Below are 24,002 nucleotides of genomic sequence, written 5' to 3'. Positions count from 1 at the left end.
TTTTTTTACAATAAAGTATTTTTAAATTAAGTGAAGTACTCTTTATAAGAGGTAATGCTATTGTACATTTAGGAGACTACAGTATGGCATAAACATAACTTTATATGCACTGAGAAACTAAAATTTTTGCATGACTTGTATTGTGATATTTATGTTATTACAGTGGTCTGACTCTGAACCCACAGTATCTCTGAGATATCCCTGTATATTGCAATTTCGTGGGTCAGGAATTCTGACAAGGCTTAGCCAGGTGATTCTTCTGCTGCACATAGTGGGGTCACTCAGGTAGATGCTAGGCTGGGCTGAGGGTTCAAGATGGCCTCACCTATGCTGAGTATCTTAGGATGACAGGAAGGCTGAGCACAGCCAGAAGTCTCTCCCTCTCTTTATAATTGCAGGACTTCTCCCCATGGTCTCCCCAACAAGATGGTCATCAGATTTCTTAAATGGTGGCTTGTGGCATTTAAAGATGAGGTCTGGAACTGACATGGCATCATTTCTACCAGATTTCATTGATCAAAGCAGTTAAAGGGCAGCCCAAGTTCAAAGGGTAGAAGGGAAATAGACCCCACTATGATAGGAGGAGTGTTAAAAATTTGTGGCCATCTTCAGTGCACTGATGGTGTCCAGGAGCTACTCAGAGATGAGAGAGGCGACTATCATAGAAGTTAGTCAAAGTTGCTTAGGACAAAATTTGGGTAAGAAGCTGTGAATAGGGCCATTCAGATGTCAAGAGAAACCCTGATCACATTCATTTCTTTTTAAAGAGTGTTACTATATTACCAGAAGCAAGTCAAGAATGGAAAAGCCAGCTGCAAAAATTGTGTTCTATTAGTTTGCCTAGGAGTTCCCTGGTGGCTCAGGAGGTTAAGGATCCATCGCTGTCACTGCTATGGTGAGGGTTGCTGCTGAGGTGACGGTTCGATCCTTGGCCCAGGCACTTCTGCATGCCTAAGATGCAAGTAAAAAAAAAATGGCTATAGCTTAAAAAATTAATGTTTACACAGCACACTCAAAATACAGTGACAAAATATAATGTGACCTACACCCCCTCCACCTGAGATTCCAATACTGATGTTACCAACCAGACCCAGAACCAAACTCAAGTTCAGCCCCTCATTGCTCAAAAGTCAGTGTTCTAGAGACTGGGTTGGTGGAGAAAGAAAGATATTTTTATTCAGAAAGCTGGCAACCTGGGAAGATGGAAGGCTAGCAACCTCCAAAAGATGGCATCTCCAAGTTGCCAATTAGGGGACAAGAGTTTGCAAAGGAAAAGTTTCAGAGGGTTCAGGTAGGGGTTACATGTGGAGAAGCACAGTCAGCTCTGATAATCACCTCGAAACTGGTCATGGACTTGTCTGGTCAGTATCTTCCTGATGGTAAAAGGAGAGCCTTTAATATGCAGCTACAGGGTTGAAAGATCCTTTAGTTCCTCAATTTCTCGAGCATGCAAAGGTTATTCTTTACACATCTAATCACATTAAAGCTTATTCAGGCCTAGGTCATAGGTTTTCCTCAAAATGGAACTGGGGCTTCCAATATGGAATTGCCCTCACTAAGGGAGGAGCTCAGGTTCCTTGTTGTAATTCCTGAACAAGTGTTCCAGAGCCAGGTTTCAACATATGGGATGGAGCCTTGGCATCAAATTAAAAAACAAAACAAAAACAAAAAACTCTTCAGTAAATTCTTTTACACAGCCTGGATTGAGAACCACTGGTCTAGATAATGCTGGAACTGAAACTGGACAATTCAGGTGTTCTTGAAACATTTAGCTCTGTTTAAAATAAAGAGTGCTTCCATTTCTCACTTCAAATATATAGAATAAACAAATGAGTTCTCTTGACATACTCTGGCTTTTAAACTAAAAAATGTCACGTTTTGAAGGCTTAAATTTTGAGTCAACTCCTACACATGTTGTGACAAATTCATTTGTGATAAAATGACCCTCTGGTTTCCAGGCTTGTGTGCCTAGTGCTAAGGATGCCACGTTCGCATCTGAAAAAGTAAGTTGTTCAACAACAGTTAGTAAATATTCCCTGAGGGCACAGCATGAGATTAAAGTGTTGACCTTTCCACTGGGGGCGCAGCTAGTGGTTGGAAACCAAGCTGTGCCCTGGAATAAGCCTCCAAATCTCTAGACTCCAAGTCACATCCAGTCAGGACAATTTTCTAGGTACCCTGCTGTCTTCTGTCATAGCAGAAGAAGCAGGGTAGCAGGAATGCTCTTTTCACTTTTTTTCGTATTTGAGAGCTCTTTCAAGGAAGCTTGTAACAAACTACAGTAAAACAGAGACTTCACGATATGGCGAGGACTCTGACTTAGAAATGAACAGAATTAATGTGAAACGGTTTTCATGTCTTGGCCCTTCCCACTCTCCTTCTCCTCCCTTGGGTACCCCTTTCTCTGCTTGCAGACTACCCAGTCCTATTCCCTAGATGCCCAACTTTAATTTAGTGTTCACTTTGTCGTGCCTTACAGTTAGAAGTAAGAGGCGCACTCATGTGCATAAGACTGAGTGGATGTAGATTATTTGCTTCCAACTTCTGGATGACTCATGGTTCCCCACATCTTTCATTACATCTTCATGATTCTTATTGTCTGTATATCACAAAAATATCATTTAATTTTTAATATGTACCATTAGTCAACTCATTTTGTAAAAATTTAGTTTCATTCCTGAGCAGAGGTATCCATGAAATAATAGGATTATTTGTTAGAGTCATGTCTTTTTTAATACACATTAAAAAGTATTCCATTGCTATCAGTACTGTTAAAAAAAGTTCATCCATGCATGTGAACTACATCTTGGAAAAAAATCAAAATTATCCATCATCTGGCAAACAATACCAATATGAGTTAGTATTCTTTCAGGTGCAAGTGTAAGAACACCCAATCCAACTGACTAAAGCAAAAAAATGGAACATGTGGCCCCAGTAAGTGGCTTGATTCATATTGCAGATCTTGCCCTTCTGCTTAGATACATCTCTTTGTTCACCTACTCTGAGGTGGCTTTATTGTCAGGCTCTATGTGCTCTTAGGTAGACCCCTGACACTCTTATGCTCACGTTATGATACTCAGGCAGTGGAAGAGAAAGTTCAGTATCTTCGTGAGTTGAATGAAAGTCCTGGAATTGAGTTTCAATCATCTGCATTAGCCTGAATTGGATCATTTACTCAGGCCCGAAGAAAGTGCGTTCAGGCCAGTGGGGATGTGTTGATTGGTGTGGCCTTATCCCCTGGGCAGTGGAGTCCATTTTCCTGTCAGCACCTGTGCTGACAGTAAGGGTGACGAGTTCATCCCAGGTATGACTAAGTTTCTTTCTTTCTTTCTTTTTTTTTTTTTTTTCCCACAAAATGGAAGAAAAGACACCTGTAGGCAAAACCAACACATATTCACCTCAAAATTATTGTATTCTCTTTCTCCTGGTTATTATGTATAGCCTTTATTTATATTGTTCTTAACTCATAATCTTTTGTATTCACCCTTCCTACTTAGTCAGTCGTAGAGAAGTGCACATTAATATTTTATAGAAAGATCTAGTACACTTAATAAAAGACACAGAGCTTTAAGCAAATTTGAAAAGCTTACAAAAAGAATAGAAAATTTGGTATCCTTGTGGTTATAATCTAAAGAGGAAATAAAAGAAAGGCTTAACTGTATTAGATCACTGATTTATCTATACATCTATAACAAATATTGGAATTTTCTCTCGTAATAGGTATCTCAACATGTTTGGTTTGTGGCTTATTAGGAATACTCTAATTGCTTTCTTAGCAAATACTATACTATTACGCTTTTACATAGATGATCTAATTTGAACCTTACATTTTTGAGAGGTATATATTATCCTATTTTTACAGGTGAGAAAAACTGAAGGTTTACAAAGGTTAATTAACTTACACAGCTAGTAATTTACACAGCCAGGAAGTGGTAGAGATCAGATGTAAATCTAGGTCTTTCAACTCCAGAAGCCAAGCACAGATGTTTAGTCTTTTTTTTTTTTTTTTTTTTTGTCTTTTTTTTTGCTATTTCTTTGGGCCGCTCCCGCGGCATATGGAGATTCCCAGGCTAGGGGTCGAATCGGAGCGGTAGCCACCGGCCCTACACCACAACTCACGGCAATGCCGGATCGTTAACCCACTGAGCAAGGGCAGGGACCGAACCCGCAACCTCATGGTTCCTAGTCGGATTCGTTAACCACTGCGCCACGACGGGAACTCCAAGCACAGATGTTTAGAAATGCAGCTATGGCAGCAATCGGACTGTGGTTTATTGCCAACCAGTACTCTGATTTTTTTTGAAGTTATTCCCTATGGATTTGAAGCAAGTCTCTTTGAGTCTGAATTTTCCACCCAAGTTATGCTTTTGACCTTTGCATTTTTGTATCTAAGTGTTAAAACATCGAGGAGATTCAACAACTTATTTGTTAAGAAAATAAATCAGAAGGGTTATCTGACATTGTTTAGAATAAATTAGAATTTGACAGAATTTTCAGTTTTCCAGTCTCTGGGTTAATAACAATAATAAAACCCATCTGATGAAAAGTAAAGTACTCCCTAGCTGAACCTAAGGCAGTGAAAAAAGTAGACTCACATTGTTACCTGATGGTTGGAATATTCTTGCAGCAGTGAAACAGTGCTTGGTGGGCGTGGGCGTGCTATTTGATGCTGAGATGAGGGGATCTTACCATTACTTAGACAGAACCGGAAGTGGATTGCAATAGAGGTGGCATATGGCATAGTGATGGCGTGGATTAGGCCGAGTCTGAACAATGGGAGAAGAGGAAATGCAGCAGAGTGAAGTGTTGAAAAACAGTTTTGAAAAATATAAACTTATGAAAGAAAAATAAAAATGCATTGGGAATAGCACCTGTGCTTAGTCATGCCCTCTAGAAGTTCTTTGAAGCATTACAGGTAAAATTAAACAGATTTAGCACTATAAAAAACAGTACCTCTTCATTATCTTTGTATCTTAAGAAATGGGCCAGTATTTCTTTTAGTAACTTTGTTTTAATTTAGATTAAATATAAAGTGATTTGGGGGAACTTTTTCATTTTAGGCTGATGATGTGCTGAGCTATTGGGATAGAGAACGAAGATGACTCTTTAGCTGAGATTACTTCCCTTTTGACATTGTAAAAGGGCAGTGGAATACATTAAAAAATATGTTCTCAATTTAGCTACTTAAAGAAGAAAGAAATAAGACTCTAGGAGAAAACATTTTTAACTCTTCTTCTTAAGAATGAACTTTTCACTTCTAAACTTTCAGCCTTAATCGTAAGAATTTAGATTGTGAAAAATCTGCTCTAGAAAAGTTAAGCTGTCAAGTGATTTCAGTTCTGGTACTGACTATGTATTTTTTTCTGATCTCATACACCTCAGTTCTATTTTATTTTATTTCTGTGAAAATCACTAATACTTTTGATTTTTTTCCTATCCTTTTTTAATGCCACCGCTGTATTTTGAGAGCTTAACTCTTCCTACAGCTTATTAAATTGTCCAAATAATATCTTATCGTACATTGTGGTTGCATTTCATGTGAGATATGTTTTAACTCTGGGGAGATGGTCAACATATTCATTATGGGTACAAACCAGTTGGAAAGGACATCAATCCCTGTGCCGTACCAGAGTATACCTACTGTTTATGGTATAGTTTAGTTCACACTTTCACTGAATCGTAGAGTTCTGTGGTAATTGATAACCAATAAGATGAGCCAGTGTAGAACTTCTGTCTTCATGATTTGCTCAGGTAAGTGTCTTTTCTTGCCTGTAAGCAGATGAGTTTATTCTGAGCTACATGGAATATATTCTAAACCTCTTCTCTTTTGCACATAGTGGAATAGTAATTGATTAGACAATGTAAAAGCAGATAGGAAAGTTATACATCAGGCAATTTCAAAATTGTGTGAATGAGGTATAAGCATATATGATTTGTCTTAAATAGGGATTCCAGTGTTCAAGCTTTTCATCTCAGCATCTTAGATGATCTTTGAACAAGGGATTCACACAAGAAAAAGAGATCTGAGAAATTACATGTGATTAGTGTCACCGTTTATAAAATGTTCAGTTTTTCTTTCCTCTCATAAAGACTCTGGAATCTGTGAAATCTATGTAATTCATTCAAATTTTGGGGGGTTGTTTTGAATGAACATACATCATCTTAGAGATTTCTGGAATAAAATTAAAGTGATGTGATTTTCTTTTTTTTCCACAAGTTTATAGAGTTTTGTGGGTTTTTTTTTAAGGATGCCAGGTCATCAGTTTCATTTCTTAAACACACAACTTGCACATCTTATCTGGCTTGATCTGTATAACTTATAGTCATTGGTAATGTTCAGTCACTAATTCTCAGATCACTCTCCTTCCTCACTGTGTTATATTGTAAATCTTCATTTTGCACTCCAAGAATCTTTCTTTTTTTCTGATATTTGTTTGTAGGGCTGTAATTATAATATTAGGGACTAAAGATAGCATTTATCAAGTCAGAAACAAAGGAGACATAGAATTAACCTCAAGTAGGAGTTGAGTTAAACACATACAAAAAAACTTTTTAGTACACATAGCATGTGGTTCTGTAAACACTGGATGAAGCTATACACTTAAAAAATCAGGGAACTACAGCTTCTAAATCCAAGAAGATGTCAATGAGACAAAGTTTTTGGCTTTGTCATAATTTCATTTATCGTAATAAGTTTCTTTTTTCTTGTAGGTTATGACTTTTGTTCTGAAAGGCATAACTGCATGGAGAATTCTGTCTGCCGAAATCTGAATGACAGGGCTGTTTGTAGCTGTCGAGATGGCTTTAGAGCTCTTCGAGAAGACAATGCCTACTGTGAAGGTAATCCTCGTAATGATGTGTAGCTTGGCTGTATAATTCCCTGGGATTACTGCTTGCAAAATTTATTAATTTCCCAGGTTGTCAAGTTGATGGGCCCATTAACAGCAGTGAATTTAATTTGAAGCATATTAATCAGCTAAAAATAATTATCTTTCAAATTAAAGTTTTCCAGCTATCTGCTATATGTCAGACTAATAAGTTATTATGGCTGGGTTTCTTGAATTAGGACAATACTTCCACTGTGAAATTGCCTTCTTTTTTTCATAATTAGATATTCAGATAGCACCCATATTGACATGATTACTGTGGCTTGAAGTTAGAACTGTAGTCAGATTTTTGCCGACAATGTTGTATAACAAAGGCAGTCAATTATCAGGAAGATAAAGTGCCCACTGCTATTTTTGTTTGCTCCTCTCAGTAATCTCAGTGGTTGCATTCATGCTCTGTGGTATTTAGTAAATTGCTCCAGTGGTATAAATAGTTTCCTAGTTATTTTGAAAATCTTGACTATATTCAGGGTAATTTATTATCTCATTGAAATAGTCCAAATACAGTGAGGAGGCCCCGGACACTCACAAATACTATGGCTTTGACTATTCATGAAAACCTTAGAAGTCCACAAGACATAGTAATTTATAATTTCCCTGAGGCCCAGATTTGAAACATTCTCATTAATTATGTGACTAGCTAGCAGGTCTTGCAAGTAAAAACACTAATACAGTGGTATTTGGGCATTTGGATGGTTGTAAACTTACCTTTTCCAAATGTCAAGAATGTGCCATCACCCACTGTACAGCCCAGGGAACTATATCCACTCTCTTGGGACAGACCATGAAGAGAGATAGTATGAGAAAAAGAATGTATATATATGTATGAACGGTCACTATGCTGTACAACAGAAATTGACACAACACTGTAAATCAAGTATACCTTAATAAAAAAAAAAAGAAAAAAAAGGATGTGCCATCTTTTTTTTAGAGATCATGTTTAGCTATGTATGCTAATTTATTGGCCCTTGGGAAACCAATTTCTATTGGTTCCTTTAGCTTTCAATAGATTTTCTCTATCTTAAAAAAGGTATTCATTTTTTAAAGTGATTGTTTTTCCCAGTCTCTTCCTTGAAATGCTTCAGATTTACTCCTAAGCAGACCATTCCATTTTTGCCAAAGGAAAGAAATATTGCTTCCCTTCCCCATTTGTAGTGCGGATTTATTTAAAATTCCTCCTTTTGAGGAAGCTTCTATTGTGGCTCAGTGGTAGCGAGCCGGACTAGTATCCATGAGGGTGTGTGTTTGATCCCTAGCCTGGCTTAGTGGGTTAAGGATCCAGCATTGCCATGAGCTGTGGTGTAGTTCACAGATGCAGCTCACATCCCACATTGCTATGGCTGTGAATTTCCGTATGCTTCAGGTGCGGCTGTGAAAAGTAAAAATAAATAAATAAGTAAATAAAATTCCATATTTTGAAAGGGTTTGTATTAGAAACTAATTTAAACCTATCAGGCAAAATAATGTAATTGCATTAATATTTGAGATGTCTAATATATATTAAGTCCCCCTGATCTTGTTAATGTGTATATAATATGAAATTACATGATACAAATTCATATATCTTTTTGAGTCTTAGCTTTGTAATCAGTATTTATATTTTGAGCTGCTTCATTTCTGTTGTTGTTAATGATATTGTCTTGTAGTATATATTTAGTGAGCACCAACTGTGTATCAAGCACTTTTCTAGGCACTGGTTAATAAATGAGGAATAAGATTGATAAGGTTTCTGTGTTCAGGAGCTTGCATTCCAGGGAAAAGACAGAGAAAAAGTGGGTAACTTAGAGAAGGTAATTTAAAGTAGTAGTAGTAATAGGATGAAAATGAAACAGACTAATGTGTTAGAGATTTATTGGGGATTAATTTAGATGAGATGGTCAGGGAAAGCCTCTGGTGCTGGGGTTGGGAGAGGCTTGACAGGTGACTTGAGACTTGATGTTAAGAAAGGAGCATGGGAAGAACTGGAACAGGGCATTCCAACTACAAGGAATAGTAAGTAGAGAGACTGTACGTGGTGACTAGCTTGGATGTTCTGGAAACAGAAAGGAGGATAACTGATGGAGCAGATAAGTCAGTTAAGAAGCAGTTGGAGAATTAGGTAGAGGTGAGGTAAGATGGGGAGGCAGGCTCTAGGTATTTTAGAGTCATCTAGTAGGGGAGTGATATGCACAAACTTGTGTTAAAAAAAGAACTGGCTGAAGTTATGTTAGATGAACATATTGGATGGGGTTGGATGTGGTGGAGAACATAGAAATATAGACAGGAAGACCAGTTGCGCTATTGAGGAAGACCAGGCAAAGATGTTGATGGCCTGGAGTTCCCGTTGTAGTGCAGTGGTTAGCGAATCTGACTAGTAACCATGAGGTTGTGGGTTCGATACCTTGCCTTGCTTAGTGGGTGAAGGATTCGGCGTTATCGTGAGCTGTGGTGTAGGTTGCAGACGTGGCTCGGATCCTACATTGCTGTGATAGGCTGGCTGCTACAGCTCTGATTAGACCCCTGGCCTGGGAACCTCCATATGCCATGAGTGCGGCCCTAGAAAAGACAAAAAAAAAAAAAAAAAAAAAGATGTTGATGGCCTGATTTAAGAAAATGATAAGAGAGTTCAAGAGAAGGAGTGTATTCATGGTATGTTTTGCAAGTAGAGCCAACAATGCTTGCAGATAGTTCATTGTGGAGGAGAATTCAGCAGTGACGAAGTGGGGGTCAAAGTTTTGATTTTGAGCAACTCATGGATGATGTTGCCATTTATTGAGAAAGGAAAGAATTCAAAGGAAGGGGCTGAAAATTTAGATTAAATTACTAATCAGTGCAACCTGTTGAAAAGTGATTTAATTTTAAAGATTAGATCACTGTTTTTATCTACATGTTTAACTGTAGTACAAAATGGCAGCTGTTTTCCATTCTGAATGCATCACACTGAAAAATGGTTTGTAAAGTTTATTATGTTATTTGTCATTTAAGGATATAATCTTTAAAAGTTAATGATGGAAAAGTTTGTTGGTTTATTATAGGGATCTTGAATTTCTCATACATGAATCCTTCTACTATATTTTTTATTTGTATTAACAGGTTCTACAGTTAATTGATCAGTGTTCTGATCAAATTTGGCTTTCTTTTTCATTTTGTTATTGTTATTACTAACTTTAAGAATTTTATATTGAAATAAAATTGACTTAACATATTATATTAGTTTCAGATATATAACATGGTGATTCAATATTTTGATACATTACAAAATGATCACCATGATAAGTCTAGTTACCATCTGTCGCCATGCAAGTTATTATAATATTATTAACTATATTATCTATGCTATCTATTACATCCCAATGCTTACTTGTTTTGTAACTGGAGGTTTGTACCTCTTAATATCCCTCACTTACTTCACTCATTCCCCAAGCCCCTTCTCCTTGGCACCCACCAGTTTGTTCTCAGTATCAATGAGTCTATTTTGTTGTGTTTGATCCTTTGTTTTGTTCTGTAGTTTCTACATATAAGTTAAACTATTGGGTATTTCTATTTATTTGTCTGACTTATTTCAATTAGCATAATACCCTCTTGGTCAATCCATGTTGTCACAAATGCAAGATTTCTTTCTTTTTATGGTAGAGTAATATTCCATTGATTACCACATCTTCTATATTCTTTCATGTAGTAGTGGGCACCTAGGATGCTTCCATATCTTGGCTATTGTGAGTAATGTTTCAGTGAACATAGAGGTGCATATATTTTTTTGAATTAGTGTTTTTGTTTTCTTTGATGGAATTGCTGGATCTTCTGGTAGTTCTATTTTTAAGTTTTTGAGGGACATCCATACTGTTTTCCATAGTGACTCTACCAATTTAGATTCCCACCAACAATGCACAAACTTTCCTGTTTATCCACACCTTTACTAACACCTTTGTTGTCTTTTTGAGGATAGTCATATGACTGGTATGAGGTGGTATCTCACTGTAGTTTTGATTTCCATTTCCCTGGTGACTAGTGATGTTGAGCATTTTTTCATGTGTCTTGGTCATCTGTATGTCTTCTTTAGAAAAATGTTTATTTAGATATTCTGCCCATTTTTAATTGGGTTGTTTGTTTTCTTGATGTTGAGTTGTTATGAGTTCTTTGTATATTTTTGGATACTAACTTCTTATTAGATATATCTTTTGCAGCTTTCTTCTCCCATTAAGTAGACTACCTTTTCATTTTGTTGATAGTTTCCATTTCTTTATAAAAGCTTTTTAGTTTGATGCAGTTCCATTTGTATGTTATTGCCTACGGATACAAACCCCTAACAAATATTTCTAACACTGATGTCAAAGACTGTACTGCCTTGTTTTCCTCTAAGAGTTTTATGGATTCAGGAATTACATTTAAATCTTTAATCTGTTTTTGAGTTTATTTTTGTGTATGGTGTGAGAAAGTGGTCCAGTATGATTCTTTTACATGTAGCTGTCCAATTTCCCCAACACCATGTAATGAAGAGGCTGTCTTTTCCTTTTGTGATTTTTGCTTCGTTTTTCATAGATTAACTGACCACATAAGTGTGATTACATTTCTGGACTTTCTGTTCTGTTCCACTTACTTATATATTTGTCTGTTTTTGTGTCAGTACCATGCTGTTTTGATGACCATAGCTTTGTAGTATTGTTTGAAATTAGGCAGCATGATTCCTCTAGCTTTTTTCTTTTTCAAGATCACTTTGGAAATTCAGGGTCTTTTGTGTTTCCATACAAATTTTAGAATTACTTTTTCTAGTTCTATGAAAAATGTCATTGGTATTTTGATAGGGATTGCACTAAAACTGTAGATTGCCTTGGGAAGTATGGTTATTTTAACAACATCTAGCAATTTTCCATTTATTTTTGTGTCATCTTCAGTGTTTTTCATCATGTCTTAAACTTTACCGAGTACAGGTCTTTCACCTCCTTGGCTAGATTTATTCCTGGATATTTTATTCTTTCTGATGCAATTTAAATGGGATTTTTTTTTTTTTTCTTAATTTCTCTTTCTGGTAGTTATTTTTTTGTGTGTATAGAAACACAACAGATTCCTGTGTGGTAATTTTGCATCCTGAAACTTTACTGAATTTATTAGTTTAAGAATTTTTTGGAGTTCCTGTTGTGGTTTAGTGGCAATGAACCTGACTAGTATCCATGAAGATACATGTTCGATCCCTGGCCTTTCTCAGTGGATTAAGGATCTGGCATTGCTGTGAGCTGTGGTGTAGGTTGCAGATGTGACTCGGATCTGGCATTACTGTGGCTGTATTATAGTCTGGCAACTACAGCTCTGACTTGACCCCTAGCCTGGAACCTCCATATGCCATGGGTGTGAGGCCCTAAAAAAAAAAAAGAGAGAGAGAGAGAGAGAGAATTCTTTGTGGGATCTTTAGAATTTTGTATATATAGTATAGTGTCGTCTGAAAATATTAAAAGTTTTACTTCTTCCTTTCCAATTTGGATATCTTTTATCTCTCTCTCTCTCTCTCTTTTTTTTTTTTTTTGTCTGATTGCTATGGCTAGGCCATTCAATACTATGTTGAATAAAAGCAACAATAGTGGGTTTCCTGTCTTATTCTTGATCTTAGAAGAAAAGTTTTCAGCTTTTCACCATCAAGTTTATGTTAACTGCGTTTTGTCACATATGGCCTTTATTATGTTGCAGTATATTCCCTCTTTACTGACTTTGTTGAGTTTTTATCATAATGCATGTTGAATTTTGTCATAAGATTTGTCTGCATCTAATGAGATGCTCATATAATTTTTACTCTTCAGTTTGTTAGTATGGTTTATCACATGGATTGATTTGAGAATATTGAGCTCTCCTTGCATCCCCACCTCAGTAGCACTAGAGAAATTTGAGTTCATTTATTCGTTTGACAAATATTTTTTGAATACCTACTTTGTTCCAGGCTAGGCTCAAGGTAAAGCAGTAAATAAGGTACACATGACTGATATTTTCTCAGGCAAGGAAGATCATTGCACTAAAAAGCATTTAATTGCACATGTGGCAAGTGGCCTGAAAGAGAAATAGATTAACAGGGGTTCTGATCTAGATGGATGGTAGTGCTTGAATAAAAGAGTTTTTTCTCTGAGATCTGAAGATTGAGTAAAAATCAGCTATGCGTAGAAGTAAGTGTAGGAAAAAAGGGAATTTCCTAGGTGGAGGAGTCACCATGTCTCAAAGCCTTGAAGTGGAAAGGAGCACTTTTTAATAACTGAAGGAAGACAGAGAACAAAGCAGAGGTGCCTAATGAGATTGATGGTGGGAAGCAGGGCCTTGAAGGGCACAGCAAAGACTAAGGTTTTTATGTTAATAACAAGGGTGAGCCAATGAAAAGTTTTAAGCAGAGGACTGCTACGATCACGATGGTATTTTAAATAATTCACTTCTGTTTCGGGCTGAATGAGGGTAACAACTGGATGTGGGAAACCTGTGACTAGGTGATGGTGGTGGCTTGGAGTAAAAATGGGGATGGGGACATGGGTGTATTTGAGAGCATTTGTGCCCCTCAAAAATTCATGTTAAAGTCTTAACCTGTAGTTCCTTAGAATGTGAGCTTACTTGGAAATAGGGACGTTGCAAATGTAACTAATGAAGTTAAGATGCAAATTAAGATGAAGTCATACTGGAAAACGGCAGTACACCCTACTCCAGTCTGCCTGTCGTCCTTATAAAGAGAGGACGTTTTGATACTGACAGACAGGGAGAATGTCATGTCTACATTTAGGCAGAAATTTGGTTAATACACCTACAAGCCAAGCAACCCCAGCGATTTCTGGAAAAGTACCAGAGGTGAGGTGAAAAGCATGGAACCAGTTGTCCTACTCAGCCCTTAGAAGGCACCAGCCCTCTGACACCTTGATTATGGGTTATTAACCTATAAAATTGTGCAACAATAAATCTCTGTTGCTTAAGCCACCAGTTTGCGATGCTTGAAAATGCATACAATCTGACAGAAATATATTTTGCCTTTTGGTCTAATTATTTAGGATTTAATTATTACTCTAGGCTGCTTAATTTTTTATTTTTTTCCTTGAAAATTTATTTGATGCATATAGATTTAATTTCTCAAATCTATTTTTGATTTTTACCTAACTAAAGAATTAATACCTCGTTCTGAACTGGTTTATATCCAGTTGTCCAGTTGTAATGTACTTTATTATGTGTGATATTGTTTATTAAGGGATTCATATATTTTTGTATGTATTTTTACCACCCGTGGTGTAAATGTTTTGTGGCCATGAACTGTTTATTTTCCTTGAATTCTCCCATACTTCTAAAATAGAGATAGACAACTTAGAGTTTAAGAAACATTTTTTTATTGATGGTTTGAAATGCTTAATTAAACATGCTGAACAAATGGGCATCTTTAGGCTACCTCATCTCTAAAATATTCAGGATAAGTATCGAATTTACTAAATTGTGCTTATAGTGTATAAGAAAGTATTTTAATAGCTACCAAGATATTCAGTTGTTTTAAAGTTATTTTCCTTTAAAAATGTATATTCATTTAAAGGAAAATTATTTAAAAATTATTTCGAGTAGTGCAAGGAAAGGAATTTATTCATTTTTTAACACTGGTACTGATAAGTGACATGCATGCTAATGGCACACACACATCCCAGAAATTTCCCCATGTCCATCATTGCTTTTACTGAACACTCTAAGTTTTCACCCAAGATTTCAATTCTAGCTACAGTGTGCAAACCAACTGACTTGAATGTCAAATGTTTGGCATGTAGAAGGTGCTTAAATAAATGCCAATTGAAAGTGAAGATTAGAATCTTAATAAACATTTGTTTAGCATCCACTAAGCACCAGGCATGGCACACCTTCAGACGTGAACTATAAACAATTACGTTTAGATATCCAGTTCAAAAATATCTGGTTTGTTTTCTACCAGTCACACTAAAGGAAATATTGTCTCCTTCCACCCCATTTCTGGCTTTTTAATTCATTACTTTGGCTAATGATACCTCTTCTATCTTTGTTGTTGTTGTTGTTATGCATTTTAGTATCTTCTAGCCCAGGTACAAAATAATGTGAGCATAAATCTTAATAAAAAAAAAGTTATTTCTCTGTTTTTCCTATTTTTATTCTTTTTTTACCTGCTATATTGTTTGTCAGTAGGGCTATAATAAAAAATAAAACCAACAGCGAATAACCATATTGTTCTTTAGAGACATTTAGAATGCTTTCCACATACAATATCTTATTTCATCCAGTAGTCCTATGATGCAGGCATTATTATAATCTCCTGTTTTGTGGTTGGGAAGACTGAAGAGCTTGGAAGTAAAATGATTTTCCCCAAATCACTTATTCAGATAGCAAACAGCAAACCCAGGGTTCAAATTCATGTCACCTATCTTTAAACCCAGTATTTTTTAACTTTTACTACTACTTTTAATTTACTTATTAGATACCTCATCTAATTCTTATTTTTATAAGTAGATACCATGTAGGTTTTTCTTTAGAAAAAAAAAATTTTAAATCAGTTAACTGGCTTTAAAAATTGAATGTTTCTGAAAAGGAAAAAAAGATCTATAGTGCATCAGAAAAGCAGCTTGTTGGCATTAGAGAAATTCTGATGAGCTGGGACCACACTAAATAATCCACACAGGAAAGCAATGAGAAAACAAGCTCTCTTTCATTCCTTCCTGCCTTTCCCCTCCCGCCTTCCTTCTCCCTCCCCCATCCTTCCTTCCCTCCTTCTCTTCTTCCTCCCTTTCATCTTTCATCCCTTCTTTCTTTCCTTCCTTTTTTTTCTTTCTCAGCTTCACATCTAATTCATTTAGTGATGAATTCATGCCATAGCCAGTACCAACATAGTATTAATTATGGAATATAGAGCCAGTCTGAGAGAATTTTTCAAAGAGTTGCTCCAAGAGATGTGAAAGAAGAGATATAGAATAAACTAAATTCTCTGATTCAAAACCCAGCACACAGCTCTCCACTGGAACTAATGGAAGCCCCACTAACAGAGTAGGGATAAAAAACCAGAGGACCAAGCCCTATGGGATAATTAGGGAATTCTAGCTGGCATTGTACCTTTCAAAACTGTGGTTAATGATGCACTCTTTGTTGGGTGTTATGGTAGAGTTTCTTAAATAAAAAGGGAACAAGGTGATTGTATTAATCAGGATTCTCCAGAAAAACAGAACCAAGAGGACATATGTTAGGACATACACAAAGAGAGAAGGGGAGAAGAGAGATTATTAGAAACTGGCTCATGTGATGATGGAGGCTGAGAAGGGTCAAGATCTGCAGTTAGCAAGCTGGATACCCAGGAGAGTCGATAGTGTAGTTTCAGTCCAAGTCTAAAGACCTGAGAACCAGGAGAGCTAGTGGCATATATTTGAGCCCAAGGGCAGGGAACCAGTGTCCCAGCTCATCAGTCAGGCAAGCAAAGTTTCCTTCCTACTCAGTGCTTTTGTTCTTAAAAAAAAAAAAAAAAAAAAAGTCTTCAATCATTTGGATGGGGGCCACCTATATTAGGGAGAGCCATCTGCTTTACTCAGCTTACCAGTTCACATGTTAATCTCATTCAGAAATATCCTCATGGATAGACACACCCAGAATAGTGTTTGGTCAAGCACCTGGTCACCCAGCAGCCTAGTGTTGTTGACAAAATTAACCATCATAGTTACAAATTAAAAAAAAGAGAGAGAGAAGAGAAAAAGCATTTATGATGTTTCCAGATATGAACTAGCCTCTTAATGGCATAATCTGTTCCTCCAATCTAATGAAAATGTTGCCACATAAAACAGCTTTCGGCATTAATGCAATATGTCGAAACATTAGTTTTTAGGCATTGAAGAACATCTATTTAACATGTTCACAATGCTGAGGAAATAATATTTTGTTTTGTTCTGCATTTTCATGAAAACCATTCCTTCTCCAATTAAGAAGTGTTAGTGCAAAACTTCTGAAAATCCTTATCAAGTGACATAGCTAAATGTGAACTTGCATTGGCAGTTCTGGGCTTATTCATCATTTACTCTCTGTGATACTGCAGCTTTTCTCTAACTCAAAAACAATTTCCATTCATTTGTGAATTGGATTAAGTTTACCTTAAGCTACTCAAATCAGAGGAAAAGGACATTTTTTTTTCTCTGAAGTCATAGTCTCCTGTAATATAAAGGGAGGACTTTAAAAATTTTAAATCAAACCTAATACTCTAAATTTCTTTGTAGGCATAGTTTCTCATGCGAAGAAAGTTGAAGAAGCAGTCAGTGCTACCCATAAAACCTGTATATTATCCTTTTGAAACAAAACCCCTAGTTGTGTGACTTTCATGATCAGCTGATCCCCCCCCCCGCCACCAAATGTACATCTCTAGAAAGTAATCATATTTTTTAAAAAAAATTTTTTGCTGCCCCAGTGCATATGGAGTTCCCAGGCCTGGGTGACCTACACAGCTGGGGAAACACTGGATCCCCAATCCGCTGTGCCAGGGCAGGAATCGAACCTATGTGCTAACACTCCAGGGATCCCTTCAATCCTGTTGTGCCGTAACAGGAACTCCTAGAAAATACTCATATTTAAGTATAGGAGTTCATGATCCCTTTGGATGCTATATGGAGGAGAAATCACAGATCAGTTATCAATGAATGATATATCTAATTATTAAACAGAATTAAGAAGAAGTGTCTTCTCCTCTCTGAGGTGGATCTCCAGGCTTTTCTAGGATTTTGATTTATGATTGGCTTCTATCACTAGATGCGTATAGAGATTCTTTGTTTAGCATTCATTTATTCGCACTATATGTTGAGCACAGACTATGTGTCAGGTCTTAAATAGGTGCTGGTCAGAAAGTCATGGGCAAAACCAGTTACACCCCTGCTTTCATGGAGTTGACTTTCTAGTGGAGGTGACATTTAAAGTCTATGTCCATTTTCCAGACACAAGTGGAAATGAGAATTGTAATGATGCTGTTAAAATAAGTAGTCCTGGTTTTATTCTCTTTGAGCAGTTGTTTTATAAGATCATATTATTCATTAATAGCCATTATTATTTTTCCAAGGACCACAATATAGGCCATCACCTGGGAGCTGGTTAGAAATGCAGACTCTCATACTTTACCTCAGACCTACTGAATCAGATCTGCATGTTAACGAGATCTCCAGGTGATTCCTATGCATATAAAACTTTGAAGAGCACTAGTTTAAAGCATAGAGTGTATTAATTTGTTAATTTATCATCTTAATGACTTGGTAGCTAGCCAATGTTCAACTGGAGGGGAATTTTAGTGTTTACAGTCTCAGCTGATTTTCATCGGTATACAATTTCATATCCTCACCTTAGTTTCTTAGAGCACTCAGAGTTCAGAGGTTCAAGCTGCATCCAGTTCATCCAAAGAGCTTGTTAAAAATGCAGATTTCTGGGTAGTTCCCTGGCATCCTAGCAGTTAAGGACTCAGCATTGTCACTGCTTGGCTCAGGTTACTGCTCTAGTGAGGGTGAGGGTGCAGTCCCTGGCCCGGAGACTTCTACATGCTGTGGGTGCAGTTAAAAAAATAAAAAAGGAGTTCCCGTCGTGGCGCAGTGGTTAACGAATCCGACTAGGAACCATGAGGTTGCGGGTTCGGTCCCTGCCCTTGCTCAGTGGGTTAACAATCCTGCGTTGCTGTGAGCTGTGGTGTAGGTTGCAGACGCAGCTCGGATCCCGCGTTGCTGTGGCTCTGGCGTAGGCCAGTGGCTACAGCTCCGATTTGACCCCTAGCCTGGGACTCTCCATATGCCGCAGGAGCGGCCCAAGAAATGGCAAAAAGACAAAAAAAAAAAAGAGTTCCTGCCATAGCACAACAGGATCAGCAGTGTCTCTACAGGACCAGGACACAGGTTCAATCCCTGGCCTGCACAGTGGGTTAAAGGATCCAGTGTGGCCCGAGCTGCTGCGTAGGTCACAACTGGGGCTCAAATCTGATCCCTGGCCTGAGAATTCCATATGTCTTGGGGCGGCCAAAAAGAAAAGGAACAAACAAAAAATAGATTCCTGGACACAGTCTTTATTCTGGGTTGGGTCCCCCAAATCTGTACTTTTACAAGCTTTCCAGATGATTTTTATGCATGTTAAAGTTTTAAAAGGATTATTCTAAACAAATTCTATACTGACATCCTTCTAAGGAAGGATTTTTCAAAAATTGTTATTATTTTTAGTCTTCAGTTAATATAGTCCTCCCTAGAAAGATGAACTGCTGAGGCTGTGTGGTCATATATCCCTGTGTATCACAGTGGTGTTAGTTTAAACCAGGATTTCTCAACCTTGATGCTATTGACATTTTGGACTGGATAATTCCTTGTTGTCAGGGGCTGTCCTGTGTGTTACAGGATGTTTAGCAGCATCCCTGGCCTCTACCTACTATAGGCCAGTAGCACACTTATGTCCATCTCCCCACTTCCAGTTATGTTAACCAAAAATGTCTCTAGACATTGCCAGATTTCCCCAGGAGGACAAAATTGCTCCCAAGAGAGAATGATTGGTTTAAACTAAGTACATGACGCTAACCCCTAATCAATGCTTATTTGATTCTCTTGAAGACTTTTGGTTTTATGCCAAAGGTGAAGAGGGATTATGGACACGATCGTAAGGGCTGCCAGGAGCTTAGGGCTGGTTTAACAATGAATGGTGGGAAAGATACGTGGTGGTGGAAAAGGGATGAATGCTCACATTTGGACATAAACAATGCTCAGTCCCATAAAACAAAACAAAATTAGGAGGTAGAACTCCCCTCCACTCTGATTTTTAGTAGCTCTGAACATGTTGTGAAGATTGAAAAAGATGCTCCATGGTGTCTCAGGATTTTTGTAGTTTGGGGATGGGAACTTCTTTTAAGGTGAAAAGAAGGGACACAAGGATATGTACTAGCTTTGGCAGAGACTCAGAAGACATGGGAAGGCCTAGATGATGCACAGAGGCAGGGTAGTGAGCAGTGATGGTATGTATTGAATTATTCCCGAATCCATAGAAACACTCCGGGAACACTCAGAAGTGACTGGGAAATGTTGAAGGGAGGCCTCAGATTCATTAGCAGCCAAGGACATTTGTAGCCATAGCCTATAACATTTTTGAATTTCTGGTTTGATTTTGAGTTTTGTTTGGCCTAGTGTTCTCAACTATTTGCATTGCTTTGTAGTATGGTGGAAATATTTACTGCCAGCCAGTGTTAAGCATTTGTAACTGTCACTAGTTAATGCTGAAAAGTCAATTGGAACAAATACGTGTTTGCACAACTCCTTGTGGATAAAAAGTCATCCTGGTACCTAGATGGATACTTTGCAGATTTAGATGTGCATCTACCTGTATTTTTTTTTAATAATAAGTTGTGGATTTAATAGGCAATAAATGTAATATGTCTATATGATCAAATCTAAATCTTTTCATTTTTGGCAAATGGGAGCAGTTCTGATAGTATGGAAAGAACATTGCACAGAAAAAATTTTAATTTAATTTTAACTCCCACTATTTACTAATTATGGGAACTTGTGCAAATCACTGAATATATCCGAGCCTCCATCTCCTCAACTATTAAAGAAGGAGAAATTGTCTCATGGGGTTGTTGAGGGAGGAGAGGTTAAACAAGATGAAGTATTTGAAAATGCCTTCCTGGAAAAATAAGTCCTTGGTAAAAGATTTCCATTGAACTTGTCTTTTACACATGTGTTTATTACTCCCAATGTGTCAGTCAGTTCATGCAACAGGAACATATTTTTGGAACTAAGATATTATATTATTAGGTTATTAGAAATTTGAGGCAGCAATACTCTTAGGGTCCATGTGATAATATCTTATATTTTAAGGAGATCTTTAGCTACTTCAGTAATAACTGACTATGGATTATTTCTAGAACCAAACCACTTTATGGCAAGTTCCTTTCTGATCTGAATATAATTCTAACCAGTTCTTGGTTATAGAGTATATATAATGTTTGTTACAGAGTTTGTCCTCATTTTGCAAATTATATGGTGAGGCTTTAAATGTAACCATAGGGATTCATGTTATTTTTCTATAAATCAGTAGTGAGTTAAAATACTTATAATTACATGTGTATGTACTTGTTTATTAATATTAGGGGAATGTTTGCTTAGAATTAAGCAAAATCAGTTGTTGTAGGTGTCCTACTTGAAGTGGTGGTGCTTTATCAGTTTGTCTTTAAATAAAATTTTTTTAAAAAGCCACCTCCCTGGAAAGAATTCATTTGAAGTGAGATGTGAAGCATTACATGATTGACAATTTTTAAAATTTAAATTGATGGAAAAAACTTTTTTCCAACTTCATTAAGTTTAAGGTCATGTATAACTTAGAGATTAAATTGTAAACACAAGCTCTGTCTTGCCTTTCAAGAAAGCCAAGTCATATGTTCTAGTTAAATTTGTTAAAAATGTTGAAGTCAATTAGCAAACACTTGCTTGAAGTGAAACACAACTATTAGCATTCCTTTTACAATTCTCTTCCTCTCTTTATGGAGTCGTTAGTTTCAAAAATAAGAACAACTCCAACATAAAATGAAATTATCATGAGCAGCAAGGCCATCAGGTAAAAAAAAAAAGCCTTGGAGATAGGAGATGGAAGTTTGAGCGTGGCTAATGACAGGAAAACAGGATAGCTAGAAATACATAAGAATTGTACAAATAAAATAAATCTAACTTTGTTTCCATGGTCCTGAGATTATATTTAGAGTCGGTTGTGAAAACATGTGAATATGTGAAGAAAAATGAAATGGCATGGCCAAAGCAAAAAATATTAGTGTTAGTTTCACTGTTAATATTATGAATTGAATAGAAATAGGAATAAGATTTTAGGAGACAACAATAGCTGTGGATTGCAGGAAGCAGATAGGCACAAACTAAATGTCAGGAAAGGATGAGAGATTTGAGTTATATGGAGGAGGGCTTGGCTGGTTTAGGCAAATGACTGTTCCAGAGCAAAAAGAGCCTCATGTGTTTGGACACAAAGGACAGTTAGGAAATTGGTTCTACCCTGGGTGCACATCAACTGTTGGTTAAGAGGCAATCTCAACATTATGGTTCTAAATTGCATCTCTTATTGATTGGTATGGTATGAAAGAGATCCCTAGGATTTTGATAATATATATGAATATTTTCATTTTTACTTTTTATTCCATTTTAAATTTCTTTCAAGTAATTTTTCTTTACTATGAAGAGTGTACTCCTAAACAGATTTTTACAAATCGTCGATATCCTTAAATAAGAATGTGACAGGCAATAAATGGGACTGAAATTGCAGAGCATGTATGTTTGTTTATACTGAGTTGTTGTGGGTCATCCTTCCTAATCAGCATTAAATGTTGATGAAAATTGTCAAATTTAGCAATGCAATTTAGTCAGTGATTTATATATAAACAAACAATTGGAAATTGGAGTGGCTTCATATCTTTCATGAAAGCCCTGATATAATGTTTAGATTAATCGAATAACTCTGAATGGGCAGCAGTTTGGATATTGTAATGACTGAAACCCTTGTTTTTGGCAAAATAAATATATATTTATTTATTAAAGGAGTTTTTAATATTGAAAAATACTAATCTGCCTTCCTGGAAAGGAGGCAGTTCAACTCGATGAATTTTCAAATGCAACATGACAAGGCAATCTTTCAAATGAGCCGGTTGCAAGCAAGCTGGATTCAGCCAAAACAGCTACTAACTAGCCATGCATAAGCATGGATAAAAAGTGCAGAAGTAGAGACAGATGGACTCCCTATGGCCAAAGAGTTTAGAGAGACACTGTGGAGGAATTGGGACTTCATGTGGGCCTTGAAGAGTGAATCCAATTTAGATGGGCAGAGAAGAGTAAGCCAAGAGACAGAACAAGAGGAGTTTTTCTGCAATAGGAGGCTTATGTCCAGGTGTGTTAGTAGGTTAAACTGCAAAGGTAGAGGCCAGATTGTGGAGGAACAGTGGGTTATATGGAGTGATTCTACTCCAGATTTGCTGACCAACTGGCTTACAGTAAACATGTGAGACACTTCTCTACTTCAAACAGTTTCCTTGGCTGAGGAAAGAGAGTTACTCTGTTTTTTGGCCTAGGTCACAAGGGTTTTGTAAGAATGAACACATAGTGCCTATGAACATGCACTGTAAGAATCAGAGTGTTTCAAAAATGTCAGATGGTGGGGAGTTAATGTTGTGGCTCAGTGGAAATGAATCCAACTGGTATCCATAAGGATGCAGGTTCAATTCCTGGCCCCCCTCAGTGGGTTAAGGATCCAGCGTTGCCATGAGGTATGGTGTGGGTCCCAGACTCAGCTCCGATCCCACGTTGCTGTGACTGTGATGTAGGCCAGCAGTTGTAGCTCAGATTCAATCCCTAGGCTGGAAACTTCCATATGCTGCACCTGCACCCCTAAAAAGAGAAAAAGAAAAGTCAGGTGGTGGATCTGTCCAACTCTGTGTGCCTGGTTCCTCGCTGGGGGCTGCAGTCAGGTTGGTGATTTTACTGCGCTTCCCAGCTCAGTAAAATGCATCCTCTCGTTTCTCACAATGATTATTTCAGACCTTCACCATTTCCTGCCAGTTTTGACTCTACCCCTTCTTTTATTCTCAGCAGATACCTTCTTTACCAGGAACAGTATCTTCCTCATCCTCCTGCTCTCATTACATAAATCCACATTCTTCTCACACCCTTTCTTCCTCTCCCTCATCTCAGTGGAATAGGCACCCTGCCTCCTCTGAGTAATGGTCCATCTTAGTGCCAAATCTCCTCTCTTCCTGTCTTCAGAGGAAACATTCTCCATCCATTAGCCTCCCAAATTTGGTTTTCCACTTCTTTCTAGTTGCTGCTTCTCATCAGCATTAAATAAGCTTAAGTTCCTCCATTAACCCACCTACCCTTCTAGCTTTTGTGTTATTGCCCTCCTTTTTTTATAGTCAGATTACCTAAAGGTGTGATTTGTTTTCATTGTCTTTATTTCTTCATGCCAGGTGCTTTCCTAAACTCACTTCAGTCTAGATTTTTCATCCCATATCCCCTCCAGATTACACTCACCAAGATCACTGATAGCTTCTATAATGTTAAATCAGATATTTTTCAGTCCGTCTGTTGCTTGACCTCTCGGCAGCAATTAAATCTATTGATCACTTCCTCCTTCAAAACCTCATTT

General features: G+C 37.2%; 1 protein-coding gene across 4 annotated transcripts in view; it reads left to right on the top strand.

The window, feature by feature from the left end:
* NELL2 (neural EGFL like 2) overlaps positions 1 to 24,002 on the top strand; it is a 333,105-nt gene that overhangs the window by 143,274 nt on the left and 165,829 nt on the right. For all 4 annotated transcript variants that reach the window (XM_084957200.1, XM_021092577.2, XM_084957201.1 and 1 more), the window contains one exon: positions 6,712 to 6,840. In XM_084957200.1, the coding sequence (XP_084813326.1) occupies positions 6,712 to 6,840 (129 nt within the window). The remainder of the gene's footprint in view (positions 1 to 6,711; positions 6,841 to 24,002) is intronic.

This window comes from Sus scrofa, chromosome 5 (assembly GCF_054392235.1).
Source record: "Sus scrofa isolate SSC_HxYL_T2T_F1_AM1 chromosome 5, Sscrofa_HxYL_maternal_Yorkshire_Landrace_v2.0, whole genome shotgun sequence".
Classification (NCBI taxonomy): domain Eukaryota; kingdom Metazoa; phylum Chordata; class Mammalia; order Artiodactyla; family Suidae; genus Sus; species Sus scrofa.
The sequence above is the reverse complement of the archived record's forward strand: the minus strand, read 5'-3'. Positions and strand labels throughout refer to the sequence as shown.